Source organism: Rattus norvegicus, chromosome 16 (genome assembly GCF_021556685.1).
Source record: "Rattus norvegicus strain SHRSP/BbbUtx chromosome 16, alternate assembly SHRSP_T2T, whole genome shotgun sequence".
NCBI classification, from domain to species: Eukaryota; Metazoa; Chordata; class Mammalia; order Rodentia; family Muridae; genus Rattus; species Rattus norvegicus.
In genome coordinates, this window is record NC_141549.1 from 79,221,140 (window position 1) to 79,245,758 (window position 24,619).

A 24,619-nucleotide genomic window follows, 5' to 3' on the forward strand; every position below is an offset into this window, starting at 1 on the left:
TGCTGGCACGCCAAACCCCCACCCCCCACCCCAGGCCCTCACAGGCAGGAGAAACTTTTTTCCCTGTACACAAAGGAAGCCCAACAGCAGGAGAACATGGCAGGAGTTTGGCATCTTGTAGTGAAGAAGCTGTGACTTGACAGAGTGAGTGTAGCCGGCAGGGAGGGTTGTCAATGCTTTGAACACAGGACTGCGGTTTTCTAAAGAGATGGATTTGAGGAGAATCTGCCACAGTATCCCAGTCAGAGAGAATGGCTCTCAAAACCAATTATGGTGTGGGACTCTGTGGCCAGCACACGTGATGAGCAGGAAGTTCCGTTTTCACCAATGTGTCATGTGATTCGACTGCTTCTCAATCATCACCATTTTAAATCGCTCTAAAAATCTGACAGCAAGGATTCGCTCCAGCGGGTATCACAAAGTCCTCTGGGGACACCTCACTGCTGCACAGACCTGGGTCGCCGACGTTCAGCCTGCAGTAACTGTGTGCTTTCCTGCAGGCCTACTGTGACATGGACATGGGTGGAGGAGGGTGGACGGTCATCCAACACCGGGAAGATGGCAGCGTTGACTTCCAGAGAACGTGGAAAGAGTACAAAGAGGTAAGGAAGTGTGCTAAGAAAGTACTTTCCCTTGGGAACTTTAATTCTTTTCAGAACTTTTAATTAACACACATTCAGAAGTGACCAATGGCTTCTGAAGAAGTTATTCATGATATAATTCTTTGTGCCCAGCATCTCTATCTCTCTCTCTCCCTCTCCCTCTCTCTCTCTCTCTCTCTCTCTCTCTCTCTCTCTCTCTCTCTCTCTCTCTTTCTCAAGAACCACTGCAGTTGAAGAAACTGGAATGTAATACAGAGCACGCCGGGCAAGCTGCTGGGCTGTGAGGCTTCCACAGCATAAATGTCCCTAGGACAGTCACGTTTCATGGTACTAGATCGGTCCAGCTCTTCCCCCCACTGCATCTCTGTTCATGGCTATGGCAGTGGCTTTAGCTATGTAACAGTTACATTTCTCTGAGAAGAGCTCAGGTCACTAAAATTGACTTAAATCCATTTCCTGAGCTGTCGAGATGACTCGTGTATGAAATGCTTGCTGTGCAAGAGTGGGGACCTGAGTTTGAATCCCCAGAACCCATTCAGGGCTGAGCACATTGGCTCTCATCTGTAATCCTACAATAAGGTGAGACAAGGACAAGTGACTTTTCAGACCCCTGTGGACCAGCTGGCCTCAGAGTCCTGTAGTGGTGAAAGGGAAACCTGCCTCAAATGAGGCAGAGGGTAGAGCTGACACCTCGGTGCTGGTGACGTCCATAGCCGCACAGTGGCATGTATTTACACCCCCTCTTCTCTCTCAAAAACTAAATGAAAACATCTTTCCTGTGTGTGAGGCCTTGCATTTGTACCGAGCAGGGCAATGGAGTACCATCTGCTGACTGCATGATAAGGGAGGGGTTTCGAACACAAGGACAAACGGGGGACTAACTGTGCTGCTCTCGGTCACAGGGCTTCGGGAGCCCTCTGGGAGAGTATTGGCTGGGCAACGAGTTTGTCTCCCAGCTGACCAGTGGGCATCGCTACGTGCTGAAGATCCAGCTGAAGGACTGGGAAGGCAGCGAGGCACACTCTCTGTATGAGCACTTCTACCTGTCCGGCGAGGAGTCCAACTACAGGTAAGTCGCCACGGAGGGAACCGGACCGCCTTTCTGTGTCATTATCCCAGACTTTCATCCAGCCAAGATCCACAGCCAGGTCACATGGACTGCTGTTTCCCAGGGCCACTGTTGTCTCCCAGGTTCTCTAGCTTTAAGATTCTAGCTTTGGCTAGTGCCATGACTCACCAGTGTAGCACTCCTCTAGCACGGTCTCGACCCTAAACTCGGTCCCTAGTGCTGAAAGATGAGCAGACAGATAATTGAAACGGATGGGCAGATCATAGATTTCTACCCGTGGCTAAACGATGTATAGAAAACTGTGAGGGCGTTTTTGCATCTGTTGCTTTCCTGTGTGTGCTTTGAGTGGAGATGCTGTGTGGCAGGCCGTGTGTAATTCACAGCACCCCGCAGAATTAGTGAACACGAGATAACCCTTTGATAGATACCGTATGCAAGAAAAGACAGACACCGGGCCGTACGGTCTTCTTAACCTAAGATATTAAGTTAGCCTGTGTTTTGAAGGTCAATCCCAAATTAGGAAGCAGAAGGCACATCTGAGTCACAGCCCCACCTCAGCTGTTGGCTGGGGGCAGCTACTGCAAACGCTCTGACGGCACAGTGCTCTCAGGCTGTAGAGCACGGTTAGGGAGAAGGACAGCAAGAACTTGGCTTTCTGTGAGGGTCAGAGCCACGTATGAAGTGCTGGGATCTCTGCATGTGGTGGTGCACTCGAATCCAGCTTCCAAGGGGGTGTTGGTCAGGAAGTTGGATGGTGTCACCAAAGAAGCAGGTGTGAGCCCAGCTGGATGCAGGTGTCCAAAGAATGTGGGCACCTACTGCTTGTGTCCACTGAGCACAGAGCAAAAGCGCCTGAGGCCACACACGACAAATGACGCACAACAGGCCCTCCACAAACAAAGCTAGGGCCCGCAGTGCCACCCCTATCTCAGTGGCGCCCAGGCCCCGTGGAGAGGAAGCTTGACTATAACGTCCTTGGCTGGTGTCCTAGGGAGGTCACAGTGGACAGCGCAGGGAAGCCAGCTCAGAGCCTGGGGCCTGACCTGAGAGCTACGTGCTGCCAGGAACAGTCTGCTTTTTACAGACAGTGGGTGCCGATTCAGAAGCTGTTTTCAAAGCAGACAGAGCTTGTTGTGACACGGGAATGGTTGGTGAAGCAGCAGTGACCTTCTAGAAAGATTAGGATTCCCTGGAGTGGGTGAATGGGAAGACATGGTTAAGACCCCGAAACCCAGAAGGTCTCGCTGGACTCCAGAGCCCAGAAGTCAATGGATTCCAAGGCACTGGGGTCTTCATTGTGCTATCTCCAAGCTAAATATTTCCTTAACTGGCAGCAGTTAGGAATCTATAATGGAGGAATTAAGTTTTTTAAAGAAAGAAACACAGAGATGAAGAATTAGCCTGTTTACATAAGGGGATTTTACAACATGGGTCATCACCCTTCCACAGTGATACTATAAAAATATTGTAAGCTAAGGTTCTTTTGGAAATGCAAACATATTTTGAAGATGCTATTTGAAAAAAAAAACACTGGTTTTTGAGGCTTAGTTTATTTGGAAACATAAAATAGTAATACTCCACAGACACTTGCTACACTAATTAAGAGGACGGTAACACAGTATGCAACCATAACTAACGCTTAAGTGCGTGCAGAGTAAGGCGGCCTCAGAACCACTGTGCTTCCCACCAAGGAGACAGCAGGAAACCGAGTGTGTATGAGAAAGGGGCATGCAGGAATGGGAGCCTGCCTGCCTGTTAACACCCTCCCTCCATCTTCTCTTTCTTTGAATTCCCAAGACAGGGTCTCATGGCTCTCAAGCGAGCCTCGAACTTGCTATATAGCCAAGGATGACCTCAAACTCCTGACCTCCTGCCTCCACCGCTCATGAGCTAGGACTGTAGATACCGGCAAGGTCTTGGCCAGCTCAAGGCTGTTCTTAGTAACAGATCTGAAAGGATGTACTTTGGTCTGGTGGGCCTCCAAAGGCTCTAAGACTGAACAGCCTTTCAAAGAGAGACTAATAAAAATAGCTTTCTCTCTTGTATTACTTGCCTTTGCAGGACATTTAATGAGTCCCCAGAGAACTGACCTTTCAGAGATGAGACTGAAAAGGAAGACAAGCCTGGGGGGAGGGCTGAGTGGGGGACGGTGAACGTCAGGCCTGCCTAGGCTTAAGGAGAAGGACCAGGAAGAAATGTGTTTCAGGTTCCAAAGCACATAAGAGCTCGTTCTCCACACGGCAGCTGGGGTCCTGGGGCCACCATGAGCACTCACGTGCAGACATGTAGCAGAGTCCTGGTCTCTCCCTCTCCTCTGCCTGTCCCCACATGAGATACTGACAAGTGTCTCATCTCATTAGCTCATGGGGACTCAGCTTAGCTCATGGGCACTCAGCTTAGCTCATGGGCACTCAGCTTAGCTCATGGGCACTCAGCTTAGCTCATGGGCACTCAGCTTAGCTCATGGGCACTCAGCTTAGCTCATGGGCACTCAGCTTAGCTCATGGGCACTCAGCTTAGCTCATGGGTACTCAGCTTAGCTCATGGGCACTCAGCTTAGCTCATGGGGACTCAGCTTAGCTCATGGGGACTCACTCAGCTTAGCTCATGGGCACTCAGCTTAGCTCATGGGGACTCAGCTTAGCTCATGGGCACTCAGCTTAGCTCATGGGCACTCAGCTTAGCTCATGGGCACTCAGCATGCTAGCTTGCCAGAGTGGGCTACTGGTATGCCAAGGCTCCAACAGGACATCCTCACGTCACCCAATTATGTCAGACCCAGTTCTGGCCTGACTCGGAACACCTGACCACGGGAGGTTTGTGACAGTATTGTGATATTTTAGAGAATTATATGAACTAAATGGGCGTGGCTGTTATGACTGCAACCCCAGCACTTGGGAGGCTGAGGCAGGTGGACTGTCACAAGTTCAAGGTCGACCTAGGCTGCAGAGTGAATTCCAGGTTTAATTAAAGCGATTACACTTATCCCGTCCTTTACACTATCCTTGCTGGCACAGTTGGCTGCTACAGGCTACACTTCCGCAGTAGTCTAACAGTGTGGCGTGACCAGGGGTTAGCGATGACATTTTCTCCTTTCCTGAGGTCGGACGAGTTTATTATACCAGTGTCCAGAGTCAAGGTGCAGCACTATAGACTCCTACCCCAACCTCCTCGCCCACTCCTCGTCTTCTAGCCTTTCTACCCCAACTCCTACCCCTTCAGAGCAGAGAGAGCAGGTGGTCTCTCCAGCAGCCATTCCATGGGGACAGCGGTGGTTGGGGGTCTGTGGGAAGCCCCTTGTGCTGCAGACCCCTTCTGTTTATCTGAATGCAGAGGGAAAATGAGCTAAAGGGCCCATCAAGCTCTGCTGATGCTGGTGCAGGCAGTATGTGTTGAAGCTGTCCTGAAAACATCCCTCTTTGTCAGAGGGTTCGATGATAAGTTGGTTCCTGTTTATACCAGTACAAAATATTTTGTCCAGAGTAGGCACTGGAGTGCACTGACCGGCCTGAGTGCATTCAGTAGAATGGAATTCCTCAGCACGAGAAACTTTCCACTACGGTGAATCGACAGTCCTAGCCAGTTACAGTTTTTATTTTTTCCTTTGCACGTTCCAGGATTCACCTTACAGGACTCACAGGCACGGCGGGCAAAATCAGTAGCATCAGCCAACCAGGAAGTGATTTTAGCACAAAGGATTCGGACAATGACAAATGCATCTGCAAGTGTTCCCAGATGCTCACAGGAGGTAAGCATCCTATTTGTAATGGCGACTGTGAACATGGGAGGCTGGCGGTGTGGAGCTCAGGCTGGGAAGGGTGACTGACAGTGGCCTTACCTCCATAAGAAGACACGCCATCTGCACACCAGCACGTTGTTGGGCTGCCTTTCAGCTCACGTGTGAAGTGAGAACACAACACGGAGCTGGACTTGTCACTGGGGTGACAGTATACTCTCAGGATGCTTGGGAGTGACCGGGGGACATGAAGTGGGCTTCCTGACCAGATCAAAGGCGAAGGGTTTAGCTCCATCTTGCTTTGCTTCTGTTTAACACCCAGACAAGGACTTAGCTGCCTCTTTTCTTGAAATGATTCGTTTACATAGCAAGAAAGTGGGCTGGGAAGGCAGCTCGGTGGGTAAGGTGCCTGCCAAGCAAGCATTCAGGTCTGCGGCAGCCTGCACAAGGCTGAGTATGTGCTGTGCGACAACCTCCGAGCTGGGGCTGGCCTGCCTGTCAGCCTGGCTGAGTCTATGAGCCCCAGGTTTGAGAAGACACTCGTCTCAGGCCTGAGATGGCTCCTTGGGTAAACACGCCTGCTGTCAGGCCTGACATCTGAGCTTGATCCCGGGTTCCTTATGGTAGAATGTGAGAACTGCTCCTTACAATTCTTTGGTCTCCACATCATACATAAATAAAATTAATTAAAAAATAAAAATATTAAGTTCCTAATATAAGTAAAAGATCTAAGCTTGAACCATGTCTGTTCTTCAGTGAAGAATTTGTGCAGCAACAGTAATGAGAGGATTTATTTATGAAATGAAATGGAATTCAGAACTTGAAATCTCGTGGAAGAATTAGGTCCCACTGTCTGGCAGATCCTGGATTCTTGGGATAGCAGAGTGGCCACTTGGTGGCATGAGTTTTCTCCATTAACTATAATTATTCAAAGGAGAGAAACCCATTGAACTGTTTTGAAAAAGGGGGCTAGACTCTCATCTCACTGTAACAGCTGTCTTTACAGCCACACGACAAGGGGGGTGGGTGGGTTAGGGGGCCCCAGCACCCCTGATCCCAAGCCTGCTTGCTATTCATTCCCACACTTAGACCTCTCTGGAGAGGCTGCCTGTTCTCAGACCACCCGTGTGCTGCTATTCCAGAGAGCAGGAGAGCGCTTCACAACCAAGGACACAATTCATTTATTTACCCAGTTCAAGATTTAAGGGCTGAGAATGGAGTTGGGAGAGACTTGGGAGGAGGCAAGCAGCCAGGGGAGGGAAAGCGGGGAGGTCTGGGTTGAAAGAGGCCAAGTTCCAAGCCATGGGTTGGCCCATTGGGAAGGTGGCCTGTGGGGATGTGCACAGGAGCAGTGCCCGGGGTTCAATAGGTTTTTAAAAGAAGCTACCCTATTAACACCGTGTCTCTAAGGAAGCCTCAGAATTGGTGTTTCACCCCCATTCCTTACTGTCTACTCTCATTGTTTTCTGTATTTTAAAAGAAACATAAATATTATCATACAACCAGTCTCTCCCACACGAAGCTTAAAGATGAACTTGGATTAGTACGTTGTCTAGGTTTCTGCTTCATATGGTGAATCCTATGGCCTGCCATACTCCCACCTGTCGGTGGGAAGATGCTTACTGTTGCCTGACTCTCCCTCAGTACCAACTTTATAGTGTTAAGGCTCCGTTTCCCCCAGCTTCACAGAGCATAGGCACTTGGTTTCTACTCCATCCAAAGCAACATGACGGGGGAAATGGGAACCACTTGGCCTGCCTTGCTGTTAAGACTTCCACCCACATCTGCGGGCAGCCTCTCACGTCTTCACCCCGCAGTGTACCGCAGATGACAGCTCTTCACACAGCACTGACTGACGCTTCTTCACGTAGCAAGGGTTCTGCACAAAAGCAGCTAGACATGCGTAAGAACTCAGGTTACAATGGCACTGTGATCACCTTGGTGTGTAGTTTGTGTCTATGGAATAACAAATCAATGTGGCTTTTCCCACATCATGGGGGTGTGTGTGCCCAGCTGAGCCCTGTGGACTAGCGATTACCCAGTCCTGACTGCATTTGTGTTTCGATTTCACAGGCTGGTGGTTCGACGCATGTGGTCCTTCCAACTTGAATGGACAGTACTACCCACAAAAGCAGAATACGAATAAGTTCAACGGTATCAAGTGGTACTACTGGAAGGGGTCCGGTTACTCGCTCAAGGCCACGACCATGATGATCCGGCCAGCAGATTTCTAAATGCCTGCCTACATTATCAGAAGAACTTGCTGCATCCAAAGATTAACTCTGAGGCACTGAGAGACACCAATGCACAGTAGCCCCTTCCCACATCAGGAGGTGCTCCTGGGGGCGGGGGAGGATCTGTGTGTTCCAGACTGACGCACATCACTTAGGCCTGCACCGCTAACCAACCAAAGGAGACCCAAAGGCACTGCGGGTCTGGAGAAATACCTATGAGAAGGCCATGGTTAGAATCACAGGGACAGCATGCATTCGGACTCTGTCACAAGCAAGAATGTTACGTGGGAGTTCATCAGTAAATAACTGGAAAACAGAACCCTCAGATGGTGCAGATAAATCCCGGGACCACATTACTCGGAGCACGTTTCTACAGTGTACACAGACACAGCTCAGCTGTCCTGGAACCACAGCAGTCAGTCTCCAGGGACTTCTAAGTAGTGGTTACAGGTTATCATCTGGATAAGCACAGTTCGTTGTTCCGTCTTGTGCTTGACATGTTCATTTGGAAACAACACATTTACCTATCTGACGGCTTAGTTTTTAATGGCTGGACACTATTACTATACGGCAAAAATGCCTACATCTCTGGAGTAGCCACCAAGCGGGCGCCATGTCAGTGCATGTGGAGACTGTACTGTTTTTGTTTTCTTTCTGGCTGTTAAATATGAAGGTATTTTTAGTAATTAAATATAAGTTATTAGCTGAGGTGATTATGTTTAATTTTTATGGTAATATATACAATTTTGCTCTTTGAACACACACACACACACACACACACACACACACACACACAATCTGTGCTTGTAACGAGGAAGACTGTTATAAAGGACAAAAATGCAGTTTTATGAAGAGACTTCATCCCTGAGCCAGTGCTCTAGCCTAGAGATGTGCTCCCTAGTTTAGCGAGATAATATTTTAGAAAATGAAGCTAAAACTTAATTTGCGGTTGAGGAAAATAATCCTTCTTAGGACATTTACAAAGCTGTAATTCTCTGAATTAATTTTTAGAAAAAGAATAGTTTGCATTAGTAACATTTTTAATATCCACTAACAAACTAAACAAGTGTTTCAGAACATAAGGCCAAAATGTCCAGCTTGCAACGTAACCAGATACCCCTAGAGAATTCTTCAGAGCACAACTTTACACTTGGAACGGTTAGACCCCAACTCCTGCTGTTCTAACCCTCTAAAGCTTGCAGAGTGGCCTCCGCAGCAATGAGCGCCTGTACAGAGCATTAGTGCAGTTTCTCCTGTAGTGCCTTCTCTACCTGTCTATCTGTCCGACCGTCTTGTATTTCCAGATGCTATTTTTTTTATTTATTTCTATAATGCTGTGGTTCTCAACCTTCCCAATGCTGACACACTGTAACATAGCTCCTTGTGCTGTGGTGACCCCCAACCATAACATTATTTCATTGCTGCTTCATAACTGCAACTTTGCCACTGCTATGAACAGTGATATAAGTATCTGATGTGCACGCTACCTGGTATGCGACCCCTAAAAGGTGTCTGCATACAGGCTGAGAACCGCTGCTCTAACCCATCTCCTTTCACACAGCCTTGGTGTGTGCTCTGGTCAATCCGCAGACTCAGGGCAGCCAAGGCACCCTTCTCTGCCACGCTTACTTCCTGCCAACTAACTCTAGAGAGAAGAGCTATGTCCCTGCCTTCTGACCACTGTTTCTCTTATTTCATTTAGGGAATGTCGACAGGGCCAACATGGCTTTGTACCCAGTTAAAACATCTGGCGCGCACACGCGCGCGCGCGCGCACACACACACACACACACACACACACACACACACACACACACACTCCACAGCTTCAAAGTCGTAGTATATTTCTTATTTCTTGAATGACCACAAGGGCAGGAACTGGGGAGGGAAAATGGTCACCCAGGAAGGGCGGGCAGCAGTGCACTTCACTCACATCCGTGGACACAAGAAGACAGAGTCAGAGGCAAACCAGTGTGCTCAGAGTTACACCTACTTTTTTAGCTCCGAGAATGGGAAGAAGCCGGGTTTCCATTTTATTCCCCAGCTCCTTATACAGTCTTTTAAATAAACAAACTTACTGTGAGGGTTTTTTTTTTTTCTGTTCTTAAGAAAACATTTACAGAGTTGAAAGGAAATCAGAACAGCGATCTTGAAATGAGAACAGAACAATGCGATGGGCTAGACGAGAGAGCGATTAGGGTCAGAGGGCAGCTTCCTGCTGGGTCCCGGCACAGGCCACTTGGACAGTTACAGCCAGAAGTCACTGTCTGTCAGACTCATCTTTCCAAATTAACTGTCTCAAACCAATCAACATGGGTGATGAGAGAGCTGACTTCTGTATAGCCCTGCTTCCAGTCTAACCTTAATTATTTGAGAAGTTAGAATTCAATTAGCAAATACTTAAAATAATTAAGAGTCCGTAAGGTGGAGTTTAGGGAAAATACCAAAATATAAAGACTATGTCACAACGCTGGCAGCCCACCTGTTTTATACCTATTGGCTTTATCTGTGTTAGCATTAGTTCTAAGGACTGCTTGGCCCTATAGGCTTTCATGATTAAATTATTTTTAAAAACCCTTTTCTGAGGAAAGGCCTCACCCTCCAGCCCAGGACAGCACCAAGCTTGCAGCAATCCACCCAGTTCCGTTTCCTGAGAGCTGGATGCCGGGCTTAGGCGACGACACTCTTCTTGGTGACATTTCTCACCGCACTTTACAAGTGACTTCCTCAGATTTTCACTTGTGATGTCACAAATAAACAGGCAGTGGCATTCATTTCTGGGGACACCCTTTTGGTCTGAATGAGCCCTCTCTTAACCTATGATACCGAGTTTACGATCCTAACAGTTTCTTTCCTAAGACATTGCATTTACCACTATCGGACAGCATTGACTTACCGGAGCTGCAGGGAAGGTTTCAAAGAGTTCAAAAGGCTCCTCAGAAATCCAGTGACCCAACTCTAAAGACAACAGAACCTAAGGGAGACAAATCCACAGAGAACACGAGTCATGGACTGATTAGGCTGTTGGCTAGCAGGTCGGAGTCACTTTGATTAGAGCAAAAACACCCCTCCCCTCTAAAAGCCTGCATGGATGAGTTCCACAGGCCTGAAATCAGCCACAGAAAAGAAAGCCAGGGCACCTTAGGAAGCTTCATGGTACCTGTTCCAGTCATTAGTGAATATGCCTTAAAAAAAAAAACAAAAACAAACAAACAAAAAAACCTCAATGTGGCTAAAAACGGAGGCCAATACCCAGCTTGGTGGCTTCTCCCGCTGATACCCAACACCCAATACCCAGCAGAAGCAATGTAAGAAATAGAGAGGCTACTGAGGCTCCCAGTTCAAGGCCATAGTCCCTCAGGACAGGGAAATCAAGGCAGCAGCTTGAAGCAGGCAGTGGTCACACTGCATCCGAAGTTAGGAGTAGTGAGAGCCGAGAGCTGAGTGTCTGAGCTTGGCTGGCTTCCCCTCTTCATGCACCGTGGTGCTCAAGCTCAGGGCATACTGCTGCCCTTGGTTAGGGTGGCTTCGGCCACCTCAGGGAACCTGATTGAGGCAGTCTCACAGAGGCATGAACAGAGGCTTATCTAAATAGGATACTCCTCACAAGTGTGCCTGATGTGGGTCTCCTAGGTGATTTCACATCCTGTCAAGTTGACAGTACTAACACAGTATCCTAATGAAATCAAATACTTAAACACTATCCTACTTTTATTCTGTGTGCTAGAAATCTATGTTTTAAACTGTCCTATAGAATCTTCCACGGTCATCCCATGATTTTATGACTTACAAAAAAAGAGAAATGAAGTGAGGGGTAGGGAGATGGCTCAGTTGTTAAAGCCATGCAAGCAGAGGGAGCTGATTTTGAACTCTAGACACTGTGTAAAAAGGGGTGAGATGCATGTATAGTCCTGGTGCCAAGCTGGTAGAGGTGGTGGTAGGTGGGACTGTGGGGGGTCGTCCAGCACAGAAAGAAAGAAAAGAATGAAGGAAGGAAGGGAGGGAGGGAGGGAAGAAGGAAGGAAGGAAGGAAGGAAGGAAGGAAGGAAGGAAGGAAGGACGGACGCACGCATGCACGCATGCACACATACACCGGACTGAGAGTCAGAAGTCAAATCTACAGGATAGGAGAAGTAGCTCTGAGGTGTTGAGCTCAAGAGTCCATGAGAGTAGAGGAGAACATGGGAAGTCACAGTTTCTATCAGGACTGGGAAAACAGCAAGTTAAGCTCACAGGAATCCTGCTCAAAGACAAATGCCACATTTTCAGTTAGATCCCTGTGGTCACAGATGCTTTGTCATCTAACTGTCTTTTTTGTTTCTTCTAACTTTTATTGCACCAATGCCAGCGCAGAGAGGAAGATAAGCGAGGGAGGGAGGAGAGGAAGGAGAAAGATCTTATTAAGTTTCATTACCATGTGGGTTAAAGCCGTTCGTATTACACAGCGTCCTCCCTATGCTATCTATCCTTTAGAGATAACGCTATGGAAATGTGGGTCTCTGTGACCTTGTACAATCAGCTCAGGAGATAAAATGTGGTTTCAACATCGGGTTCCTGTCGGCATGCAGCAATGGTAGAGTCCTGTGGTGGGAAATTTGGTACACCAGGGAGAGGCCAGGAGTCAGCACAGAAATGTGTGTGGCACTCAAGTTCAAATTTAATCCACATTAAAATGTCAACTGAACCCAAACAAGCTCATGGGGAAAATTCATGTTCTCTGACTTTGCTCCTTTCTAAATGTTAAGAAAATAAAATCGTAAGGCACTTATAGTACGATTTTGCTAAGCAAATGGATAAATTTAATTTCTTTAAGAATAAATGTTGCATAGAGGTAGCAGAAAACACAGATTTGATTTCACTGAAATCACAGACTCAGAACTACAGAAAAATAAATTTGTACTCTAGCCTGAGAGACCAAATCTTTTGGGTTCAGACTCTATCTCAGAGAACCTGACCTATGGTTGAACTCAAGTTAACAGACGGTTTCTAGCACCAGTTTCCAGGTTACTCACCAGCAAATCTACACACCTCTAGGTTACAAGCCCTCCCCTGACACTTCACTTCCTAACAACCACCAATCAGGAGGAAAGCAGAAGTTAAGTTTATGCTTTGGTTCTCAATAGCAGCCATAAAACAGCCTCCCCGCCCCCAGCCCCCACTCCCCTCAGTCAGATGTGTACCAGGCTAGATACCCTCTTCCTGCCTCTAGAAATGTTGGCCTGAAACTTTCAGTCCCCTCCTGTTCTCCTGTGTCAGAGGGTGGTGCAGTCCAAGTTGAGCGAACGAGACCCTAATGCGATGGGGTTTACAAAGGTTTCCTGGCACACAGCCCTTTCATTAGCCAGACCCATCTTTAGCTCAGTGCATGTTCAAAAGGGTAGAAATCTGTTTTCTAGGCTTTCAGGTGGGCTTGTGAAATAATCTTACCCAACCACACACATTCCCCAGAAAATACTACATAAGACATAATTAGCTGAGAGATTAAATCCAGCAAGGAGTGGGGTTGTGTGCAGGGATCACGACTTGTGTGAACATGGATCTTTGTGGGGGAGGTTACCTCCAGGACCCACCTCAATGAAAGCTCAACATCCCACGCGGGACACAAACACAGTAAAGATATTAGACAAACCACGTGACAGAAATGGTAGAGCTGACATCTGACCATCATTCATAAACCCACACTTTGTTGATGAACCTATCAGAGGAACCGTTTTTTTGCTTTACTTTTAGATATCGTTGGATGATGTCTCTTCATTTAGGACTATGTAGTTCACTCAGGGGACCAAGTCTCTTTCTTTCCCTCTCTCTTTTCAAAAGGCTTACTTATACATATAAATCATATACACACGCATATGCATATACACATATGGGTGTTTGTCTACATGTATGTCTGCATATCTGAAGAGGGCATTGAATCCTATGGGACTACAGTTATGGATGGTTGTAAGTTGCCATGCAGGTGCTAGGAGTCAAAGTCCAGTCCTCTGGAAGAGCAGACAGTGCTCTTAACCACAGAGCCGTCCCTCCATCCGCTCAAAGCCTCTTCTTGTTGCACACATTTTTATAATTCTCTTGGGTGGTATGAGGCAGTTTGGCTGCAGTTGAGGAAGCTAGAAAGTGGTGCTGTTATGACACACAAGTGAAGATGGCCGTTATATATCAAGAAGAAAATGTAGCTGAGATCTGGCTGTTACAGGAAACTGAGCATACATTTAGTCTCACCAGGGACTTAAGGAGGGAAACCATGCACAGAGGGACAGTGGAACTAAATGCAGGGAAATGCAGAGCAGATGGAAGGATGGTGGCCAACTGGGGAAGGCAGAGCTCAAGGAAGGAATACTTAAATCCTTCTGCAGATTCCCACAATCTGGAGAGAGAGCTGGGAGAGAGCAGGTCAAAGGAGTAGCGCCTTTGCTGATGCGAGATGAGGGTGAAGCCATGGCTTCTCTAAGGTACTGAAGCTTGGAAGGAACCTGTGCACAGATATCACCCTGGACACAGGAATGGTGCCCTCAGGCGGGTACTGGGCAGATTTTCTGGGGCCACTTATCCAGGAAAAAAAGCAGAGGAAAACAGATTTGGCCTTGGTCACCCTTTCATCTACAGGAGAGCCAGGGCTCCGGTCAGGCTGCGTCAATCCCTTCTGTTACCTCTGTGGTGGATATCAATGTACCCCCAACTGCAAAGCAGTCACAGCAAGGAAAAATCATATGAAACAAACAAAAAGAGAATTCTGGTGTCACGGCAGTGGGACCCATGGATCAAATATTTGCCCGTGAGCCTGAATTCTGAGAGAGGCAGAGCAGGCAAGGAGGTCACAAGAGCATCTCCGAGAAACTGGAGATAAAGTTTCTCTGCTGTGTACACATATGAGACGCATGCTAGTTATGGTACGTCTACAGAGGCGTGAAGGAGCTCAGGTAGTCAGGCTCGCTGGTGAGCACCTTTCCCACTGAACTGTTTCCATGGCTCCCAATTCTGTTTTCTTAATGGCTTAAAAAAACAAAACAAAACACCTCAAGGACAACCTTAATTCACAAAGTACTTCCTAAGCAGAGACAATAAGCAAAGCTTCCTTAACTTCTAACTTCTCAAGAAACGTTTTTAAAGAGAAAACAATAGTAAATTATTTTAATTAGAAGTGATGGTGGTGGATCGGCCTGAACTACAGCAAAAACTAATCGGTAAGAGAGACATTTTCAGGTTGGGCTTGAGAAAGCTGAGGGTTCCATTCAGTAATGATTAAGTGCTGACATGAATTACAATGTGAAGCCGATTCAGCTCCCCCGAGAGCACTGCTGTAGGCCATGCTGAAACGTTTACGAACAGCCACGGTGCTGATGACCAGACTTACTGTAACTGTACTGTAAAGACTGAGTTTACTTCACAGCTCCAGATAGCCGGCCGCCCTGACCTCTGTTTTGGAGCTGATTTAGAGAAGAACAGGGAGCCAGCTGTTAAAAGTTCAACTTCACGGGTTGAGGATGGAGCCTGAGTTGGTTGAGTGATTGCCTAGACTGCAGGGAAGTCCTAGGTACAAACCCTAGCACAACATCAACGTGTGTGGTGGGAGGTGGAGGCAGGCGCATCAGAAGTTAATTAAGGTCATCACCAGCTACAGAAGGAACTGAAGGCTAGCCTGGGCTACTATGGAGTCCTATAAAGAAAGGAGCAAGAAGGGATTTCTTGTAAGCTGCAAAAACAGCCGATGGGCACTTGAGTCAGATTTAATCCACAGGAACGTAATTAACTTTATCCTATTCAAAGTCTGCTTCATGTCCACTTAGCCAGCAGACAGAGTAGGGACTGTCGCATACATGGTCTTTTATCTACTTTGACCAGAACAGTGACCAGGCAGTCTCTGTCACCATCCCCCTATCTTCCCCCAGCAATGATGGTTTAAAGTTCAGAAACAGGCTCAGTATTTTCAAGGACGATGTAAGTAATTTATTAAACTGTTACTTGTTAAAACCATAAATTTCAAATTACAAATATCTCCTCATCAGATCTCATAGAGTCTCAGTCTCAATGATTATGGTGATTTTTCTCAAATAACAAAAGTTAGGACAAACTGGACTATGTGCACCATTTTAGCTGTTTGAGGATTATGAATAAAGTTTGTGGTTCTTCCCCAAATAGGCAGTATAAAGAACTGATTAAACACAGAGAAAGCAGACAGCTTGGGACAAAGGGCAAGCTAGTTAATCCTTCACATATATAATATATGCCACCCGTCTCCATCAATGGAAGAGTAACCAGGCAGTGAGTGGAACAGTGTGCCCGTGCAGTTACAGAGGGACGTGGGGAGGGAGAGGGAGGGGAGGAGGAAAAGACGGAGACAGGGGGAGAGGGACACAGAGAGACAGACCAATAGTTTAATTCTAATGACAAAGTAAATGGTTACTTATGTCCCACGCACTTTGGAGCCAGAAAACAGGAGGTCTGGTCTTCCAAAGAGCCCAACTTGAACTGGCAGAGTTTCAAGGCAATAATCTTAGTTCCAAAGTAAGCGATCCCGTGCATTTCCACCCTATCTCACACCACCAAGAAATGCTTCCTATAATTCCGTAAGCTGTTTTAAAAGGTACAAGCAAGAACATTTAGTAGATGTAGTGCCTGCCACATTGGAACAGTTTTTCACATGTAAGTTTTTAATAATAGCAAATATTTCCAAACACACAGTTAAAGTATAGCATGAAGTTCACTCACAGTGTGCAGTCACCCTCTCTAGTTTCAAAGCTTATTGAAAAAACTCGTAGATACACATATTCAATACTCCCCTCATTTTAAAATTTTGTACATATGAGTGCTTTGCCTACAGATGTTGTGCACCATAGTGTGCTGTGTCCTAGGCAGCCAAAGGTATTAGATCTCCTGCACAGGAGTTTGAGATGGTCATGAGTCACAGTGTGGGTGCTAGGAATCAAACCTGGGTCCTCTGGTCAAGCAGCAAGTGCTCCTAACCACTGAGCCATCCCTCCAGTACCTCCTTCCCTGTTTTCCTTGGATACAGGGTCTCACTGTGTATCAATGGTTTGCTATATAGACCAGGCTGGCCTTGAATTCTCACAGATCGGCCTGCCTTTGCCTCTCAGGTACTGGATTAAAGGCATGAGGCCCCACACCTAGATCAAACCATAAAACAGTGACCAAAGCCTATCTGCCCACAAAGTCCTCCCCATTTTCTCTCCAGCTCCATCCTGACAATGACTGATCAGAGTTCGTCTCCATGGAATCATCTATGATGGCGATGTCATTAAAGACATCATCCCGTGTGACCTCTTGGAAGACTGTCAAGGTTTTACTAAATTATGACGTTAACTCCAGGAAAGTGTCCAAGTTCGTTGCATGACAATGCGACATGCTCATACTTGCTCACACCACATAGCTGGTCTTGAACTGCTACAGATTCGCAAACCGAGGCTTGGAGTGCCACTGCTTCCCCAAGGACACACATCTGGTAAGTGGCTTTGAGTAAGGTTAGCATGAAACCCCATCTATTTGCAGGACTACCCTGTGAAAGTTGGAGCCTTTCTGAGACTAAAGGTGATCCCTAGGTCACCTCGGGAATTACTATGGGCCAGAGACTGTAGACGTATTGAACTCAAGGCTCATCAGCTTTGAGCACGAATCCCCTTGACCAAGAGCCATTTAGTAAAGGCATTCAGGCCACCAATTCTCACAGTTGCTTGTGCTGACCATTAGAATTGGCAGATGCAAATCACCTGGGAAACAGCCTCTCTGTAACTGACCATACTGGCTGGTTTTTTGTGTCAACTTGACACTAGCAGGCGTCATCAGAGAGGAAGGAGCCTTAGCTGAGAAAATGCTTCCATGAGATCCAGCTGTAAGACATTTATCAATTAGTGATCAATGGGGGAGGGCTCAGCCCATGTGGGTGGTGCTATCCCTGGGCTGTGGTCTTGTGTTTTATAAGAAAGCAGGCTGAGCAAGCCATGGGAAGTAAGCCGGTAAGCAGCACCCCTCCGTGGCTTCTGTATCATGTCTTGCCTCCAGGTTGCAGTCCTGCTTGAGGTCCTGTCCTGACTTCATACAGTGATGGGTTGTGATCTGGAGGCATAAGCCAAATATACCCTTTGCGCCTCAACATTTTGGTCATGGTGTTTCACTGCAGCAATAGAAACACTAAGATGTGGATACCACTGGGAAACAGCTCTTCTCCACACCCAACATGTCTAATTGGTTTCCAGTGCCTTCCTAACCAATGTCTAATTATGACACTGAGCATATGGCTATCTGTGGAGCCAACCTAGATCACTGCCACCCATTCAGAACCTACATTTCATGTAGCACTTCCGATCTGTCTGTACAAGGTGCTTTTCTATCGCTGTGATAAAGTACCATGAACAAGGCAACTCTGAGTGTATTTGGACTTACAGATCTGGAAGTTTTTGAAGATGGAAAAAAGGAATGATGTCAGGCAGCTCACGAAGCATCTTGGAACTCACATCTTGATCCACAAGTAAGAAGCAGAGAGAGCTCACTGGGGAATGGCAGGAGTGTTTTGAAACCTACTCCAAGTGACATTATTTCCTCTGACAAGGCCACACCTTCTAACCCCAAATAGGTCCACACACTTGGCTTAAAGTCTCCTCCACTAAAGAACTTAGTCCTTTTCAGCTAAGCCTCAGGCAGATTCTCGGGACAAGGGCAGAAAGCAGCCACAGTCTTTACCACAAAGCATTACCAGGATGATCTCTAACCCCGTTGGAGAGGACTCCAAGTGGTTCCCCCTGAAACCACTTGAGCTGAGCCTCGATAGTCTGTGCTGCTCTCTGCATGGATGGTGCACTAAATAAGAGAATGCCTCTTACTGTGGCATTCAACCAGTTTTCTACTCTGAAAGTCCCAAAGTAGTTGTCTCTTCATCCTTATCATCACCTCAGATGTCACCATCATCCGTGTGGTTGTCTTCCTCCTCCTCTTCCTCTTCCTCTTCCTCTGCCTCCTCCTCCCCCTCTTCCTCCTTCATTTCTTTTTAAAGACAGGATAGCCCTGGCAGTCCTGGAACTCATCCTGCAGACCAGGCTAGCCTCAATCTCGGAGCTGTACACGTCTCTGCCTCCTGAGTGCTGGGATTAAAAGCATGCATCACTACTACCCAGCTATTTCCCCCCAATGTCTTCTATTTCCCTGCAAATGAAGCATGTTTATAAATAGCACGAGCACGAGCAGGCCTGTCACAGTAATACCCCCTGTCAGGTAGTAACTTTTCAACTGGGGGCAGGGGAATAAAAATCATGCCCAAGGCAATGTGTAGAAGGAAAGCTTTATTTGGGGTCTGCAGTTCCAGAGGAATAGGACTGTACTGTCGGGCAGCGCGGCAAGGAGCCACGGAAGAAGTGCTGAGGCAGCACCTGAGAGCTCACATCCTGCTCCACCAACAGGAAGCAGAAAAAGGTCCACTGGAAATGGTGTCAGTGTTGTGAACCTCAAAGCCTGCCCTCAGTGGCATGGCTCCTCCAAAAAGACCACACGTCTAATCTTTCCCAACAGTTCTGCCATCAGGGACAGAGCACTCCAGCACGAGTCTGTGGGGCTTGCGGAGGTTTTTACTTAAATCACCACACTGTGGTATTTTTAAAAAATGGCAAAAAATTTAAAAGTTTAGTGATATTTAAGACATGGAAGATATTTAATATGCTATCCAAAATAAATAACTCTCTCCTGGTAAAACAGATAGTAACAGAGAGAGCCTAGATAAGTTTGCAGACTGACATATAACCTTTCCTGCATGTGTTTTAGTGAAGGTTGGTATTGCTACGATGAAATACCATCATCAAAAGCAAGTTGGAGTGAACATTTATTTGGTTTCCACTTCCACATTGTAGTCTACTACTGAAGGAAGTCAGGACAGGAACCCCCCAAGCAGGGCAGGAACCTGGAGGCAGAGCTGATGCAGAGGCCACGGAGGGGTGCTGCTTACTGGCTTACTCCTCATGGCTTGCTCAGCCTGCTTTCTTACAGAATCCAGGGCCACCAGCCCAGGGATGGCACCGCCCACTATGAGCTGGGCCCTCCCACATCGATCACTAAGTAAGGAAATGCCCTACAGACAGGAACATTTCTCAGTTGAGCTGCTCATCTTTCAGATAACTCTAGCTGGTGTCAAGCTGACATAAAACTAGCCAGCACAGGATGTGTGACTTTTTGAGACAAGAGTCTCATGTGGTTTGAGGTGCAAGCAAATCAGGCTCCTTCCTGCCTCTGCCTCCTGTGTGCTGGGATTCCAGGAGTGTACAACCACGGCTGGAAATGCCTACATATCCCTAGACTCACAGAAGCTGAGGGCTACGGCATAGAACACTTGGGCTAGACCTGCTCCTTTTCACTTCACTAAAACGAGTCTCTGAGATCCAGACACTAAAGTGCTCTGTCACAGCCACTTTTCAAGGAGCTATGCAGTGACCAGGGTGACCCGGCATTTCACCATTGGACTTGGATGTCAAATCCAAACATGTTTATAAATAGCATGAGCACGTACTTTCCTTATCAGAATAAAAACAAAGAAATAACTATAACGAATTCCGATGTAACTAAAATAAACAGCAGAAACATCACTTCACAGTATGAAACCAAAGCACAAGTTACTGTGACCAGCAAGGCAACGCTCTGAATGCTACGGTTACTAAGGGAAACACTGGAGTTTATACTACTTTCTGAAAGTTAGCACCAAGGCACATACTCCACTGAATTTAAACAGGAGAGACACTAATTACAGAGGTCGTTTGGTAACTTATGATGTGACAGAACCTAAAATTCTCCAATTTATAAAAGAGATAGGTCATGCATCTGCTCATTTAATCATTTAGAAAATAGGCACTGGGCTCCATTTCTGATTGTGTGCCAAGGAGAGTCTGAGCACCTCTAAGTAAGGAAAGTTTTCATTGTGGGTCCTGAGGGTGTGGCTTAATGGGAGAACGTTTGCATAGCGAAGGGTAGGAGGCAAGATGCTGTTTCAGTTACATAACTGAAGTCAATATCTTGCTACAGCAAAGTGCCAGAAAGTCAGGAGTGCTCAAAACCTAAAAAGTCTATTAGGGAAACCCAATGAGTGTATGTTCTTGTACTTGTTCTGCTGTTACTCAACAAGACTCAAGGGAAAATGACTCCTGGAACACTGGGGTGATGCTGTCTTTGCTTGCCTGGGGTGGTACCCTATAGCATTTTGGGGAGAAGAGGAGGCCATGCTGAGGACAGAGGCCTGCAGCCTCTGTTCCTCGAGCCTCACGACTGGTGGTCACATCTTAGCAGAACCGTGCTAAAGCGAAGGTCCCTGAGGTTGTGTATGGCCAGAGCTTGATAAATTACTAGGTATGCGTAATGTTAATGTGGCAGCAGGGCATGCTCTTTCAAAGAAAACAAAACCAGATGAAAAGCACAAAGACAGAGGGTTATTCTAAGCACGCTCCAAGCTGTTATTTAAATCTCAGTGGACAAGCTAACATAGAGTCCCTTCCTTCTTCTCCAGCAAAAGGATAACTAATGTTTGTTTGTTTGCTTGTTTCTTTCATAAAATGTATTTTCTCTTAATGCAGACTGAAATGCATTACACAGTGGAGTGATGTTGTCAGCCACAGTTTTGAAAAATAGTACAAACGCCTTCGGAAACCATGTGCTTCTTTATCAGCTCTCCACAGAGCTGACGCTGGCACTCGAGGCTCATCTGCAGCAGCACTGAAGGACCGACTAGCACAGTTCAAGTACAATGCTCTCTGGCAATCTACTTTAAGTTGGGGATAAAGTTCAGAAACCCTGAAAGTGTGGACAGCTGACAGCCTCCCAGCATCGCTGGGAAGGATCTGAATGATGGATGGCTAAGCCAACTGCTGGAAAGTTCCAATTAAACCAAATTATGGGTGAATTTTCCAACGCATGCCAATGGATAAAATATTCCATGTTAATACCAAAAGTGAGGCTGAGCCAGCCATCAGAGGCTGGGCTATGGCTGTCACACAGCCCTCTACAACAAGCACAAGGCCCAGGGTTAAATCCCTCCCCGGTACAATGAGACGGGAGCAGAGACGAGAGTCTACTTGAGAACTAGGTGAAGATGGACCTTTAGATTCTGTCAAGTATTGTCTAAAGTGTTCTCTATTGTGTGTCTAAAGTGTTCTCTATTGTGTGTCTAAGGGTTCCTGTACACGTGTGTCTAAGGGTTCCTGTACACGTGTGTCTAAGGGTTCCTGTACACGTGTGTCTAAGGGTTCCTGTACACGTGTGTCTAAGGGTTCCTGTACACGTGTGTCTAAGGGTTCCTGTACACGTGTGTCTAAGGGTTCCTGTACACGTGTGTGTGTCTAAGGGCTCCTCTACATGTACATATGTGCACTATGTGCATGCCTGGTGCCAGCAGACGTGAGAAGAGAGCACTGGACTGTGTAGAACTGGAGTCACAGATGGTTGTGAGCCACTGTGTGGCTGCTGGGAACTTGAGCCATCTACAGCTCACTAAAGCATTTTCTAAAAGTGAGCTCTGAACTTGGGTTCTGCTTGAACATGAAGGTAATGTCCCAGAGTTCTCATTCATAAGGAGGGGTAACCACGCCCCTGATATTAAACCCACCATCCAGATTGAATACCTTGCTGAGAATGAAGCAATAGAGCAACAGTGTTGGCCCCTAAGTCCATGATTCTGTCAAAGGGGTAGAAATCAGCCGAGTGAGGCTGAGGGCCCCCGTTTACCGAGTCTTGGTTTAATTCCTTGAAACTATTTGCCCAATACAAAAACTTATACTTTAAAACTAACTAATCCAGGGACATTTTTCCTAGTGTGAAAAAGGGAGTGTTTACCATGTACTACACCATATCCTTCCTCTCCCCCTTGCTTGCTCCTGTTTACCTTCCTGGGTTCCTTAGCGCTGGCTCAGCCTAGGGGCTATTCTTCCTCTTCCTCTTCATTACACAATCATCCCATGACACTTTAAACCAAACAGGCAGGCATGCATGAACGCACGCGTGTACACACAACCTCTCCTTGAACACCTGACCTTGGCCTGTCCACGCTTTCTCTCTCACTATTCCCATGAAGAATGGCTGACACCAGTCGTCCCAGTACCACAGTAGGTTAAGTCACCTGTTCCCTCTACTCCCACACAGCACGCGTTACCAAATCTGTTGCACCCAACAGGATGCAGACAAGCTCTCTCTAACTACGGGCACCACAGCTGCCCTGTCATGGCCACAGGTGTTTCTCTCAGGACTGTCCCACCTGCCTGCTGCTGGTTGCCCTGCTTCTGCTCTAGCCTCCCTGTAACCCATTCAGAGCACAGGACGGGAAGACAAGAGTCTGCTACCTCCCAGCCTGGGTGGCTTCCCACTCTCTCACTTGGCCCCTGACCACCTTAAAGAAAAAGGCAGTGGCAGTAGAACTTTGTTCGTGGTGAAGCCTGGGGTGCTGATGGCTCACGGTGTCTTTTCTCTGGAAAAAATGGCTTTGACTCTAAAGGCCACCACTGGTCCCTCCCAGTTATGTTTTCCCATTGTTGTCATCAAGGTAAATGCCAAGGACCTCATTCCCAGGGGCACTGTGTGGCTGTGTCTAATGTGTTCTTGGGGCAGTTTGTGCCGTTAGTGTGGGAAGAGGACTCTAGGATCTTGCCAGAGGAACAAAAACGATGACAGAGGATTAGGGAAGGGCTCCAGACAGAATCCTTACTGTAGTGGTCCATGGCTAGCCCCCTATGGAAAGAGAATCTGTAAGACAGGTATGTAACTTTAACTGATCACGGCCATTGCCTTGGGACAGTGCCTTGCCTGAGGCTGTTTCAAAGACCCACCTTCAAGTCAGACAAGCTTTGTCTACGCTGAGGCATCTGGACATGCGTTTAGAAGTGCAGTTTCTATGCTGCCCAACGCTCTGGAGATGCCAGTGAGTGCTCATGTACCAAGGGGCTCTGCAGCCTGCAGGCCTTCGTGCCACGGCCTAGAGCAGGGGTGAAATCTCTCTGGAACGAGGCCCCCGGGCAGCTCCCTGGGAGCCTGACATCCATTCTCGCCATGTGTGGCCAGAGCTAACCCAACACTGTACACGGCTGCCCACCAGAGGAGCAGAAGGAGACAAGGCAGAAAGTCTGGAAGTGAATGCGAAAGATAGGGCAACTGTGATTTGCCCAAACGTTTACCCTTAGAATCTATTCATGTAAGGTCCAAGACAAGAGGTGGTTTCACGATCCTACTTCTGAGCAGTCTAGGAAGGGGGTGTAAGGTACTGACCAAGCGGGAGGCGGATCTGATTCCGGCTGTACCTGGCTTTGGTTCTAGGATGAGTACTGTGAAGAGCTGGGAAGTGCACACGAGTGACATGCTCTGCTCTATCCAACGGACTCCATTCCTGATGGAGTAAGCCAAGGGGAGCAAGCCCCCGCTCGATCACACCATTCTGGGGCCAAACTTGCAAAGCACGTGATTATTTATAGTAAGCGCCTTAAAGGCTCGTGGAAATATTTGGATTTTCAGCGGATTTAACTTTTAAAAGCCTTTTATCAAGCTTTGTTTGCGAGATGTTTGGAGACAGCATTTTCAAAATATGAAAGCAGGCTGAATTCTCCGTGGTTGCCAGGCTGTTTCTGCCTGGAGACAGAGCTGGATGAGGGAGGCGCTGGGTCACAGGGCACTCTGCTAGCCTGTGAGTGACCACGAGCAGTGAAAGAGCAGAGCCAGGCGCAGAGAAGTCATAGAGAATAAGAGAAACACCGAGCAAGTCCCACCAAGGTGACAGGTGTCTAATGACTCCTCCAGCAAGCAGCGTGTTTAACAGGGCCTGAGTCCGGATGGGCGCTTTGTCAGGTCAGAAAAGCATGGATTCTTGTCTTTCCAGAGATCAGAGTGAACACTGGGGAAATGAGCGTTCTGTGAGCATGCAGGCGTCACTGGCAGCATTCTCAAATGGGAAAATAAAGACTAGGCAAGAAATTCACACCAAATTGTGTTACAAAATCACTAAGAGTTTTTTGTGA

The 24,619-nt window shown here is 47.2% G+C and overlaps 3 protein-coding genes across 5 annotated transcripts in view; 2 read left to right on the top strand and 1 right to left on the bottom strand.

Moving 5' to 3' along the window:
* Positions 1 to 8,349, top strand: part of Angpt2 (angiopoietin 2) — a 50,667-nt gene extending 42,318 nt beyond the window's left edge. The window contains exons 6-9 of the mRNA NM_134454.1: positions 501 to 602; positions 1,505 to 1,671; positions 5,289 to 5,419; positions 7,481 to 8,349. Coding sequence (NP_604449.1) covers positions 501 to 602; positions 1,505 to 1,671; positions 5,289 to 5,419; positions 7,481 to 7,641 — 561 coding nt within the window. The 3' untranslated portion in view covers positions 7,642 to 8,349. The remainder of the gene's footprint in view (positions 1 to 500; positions 603 to 1,504; positions 1,672 to 5,288; positions 5,420 to 7,480) is intronic.
* Positions 1 to 24,619, top strand: part of Erich1 (glutamate-rich 1) — a gene marked incomplete at its 5' end in the record, with an annotated part of 52,793,804 nt that overhangs the window by 48,350,580 nt on the left and 4,418,605 nt on the right.
* Mcph1 (microcephalin 1) overlaps positions 1 to 24,619 on the bottom strand; it is a 205,690-nt gene that overhangs the window by 108,729 nt on the left and 72,342 nt on the right. For all 4 annotated transcript variants that reach the window (NM_001427088.1, XM_087588472.1, XM_087588475.1 and 1 more), the window contains 1 exon segment: positions 10,537 to 10,614. In NM_001427088.1, coding sequence (NP_001414017.1) covers positions 10,537 to 10,614 — 78 coding nt within the window.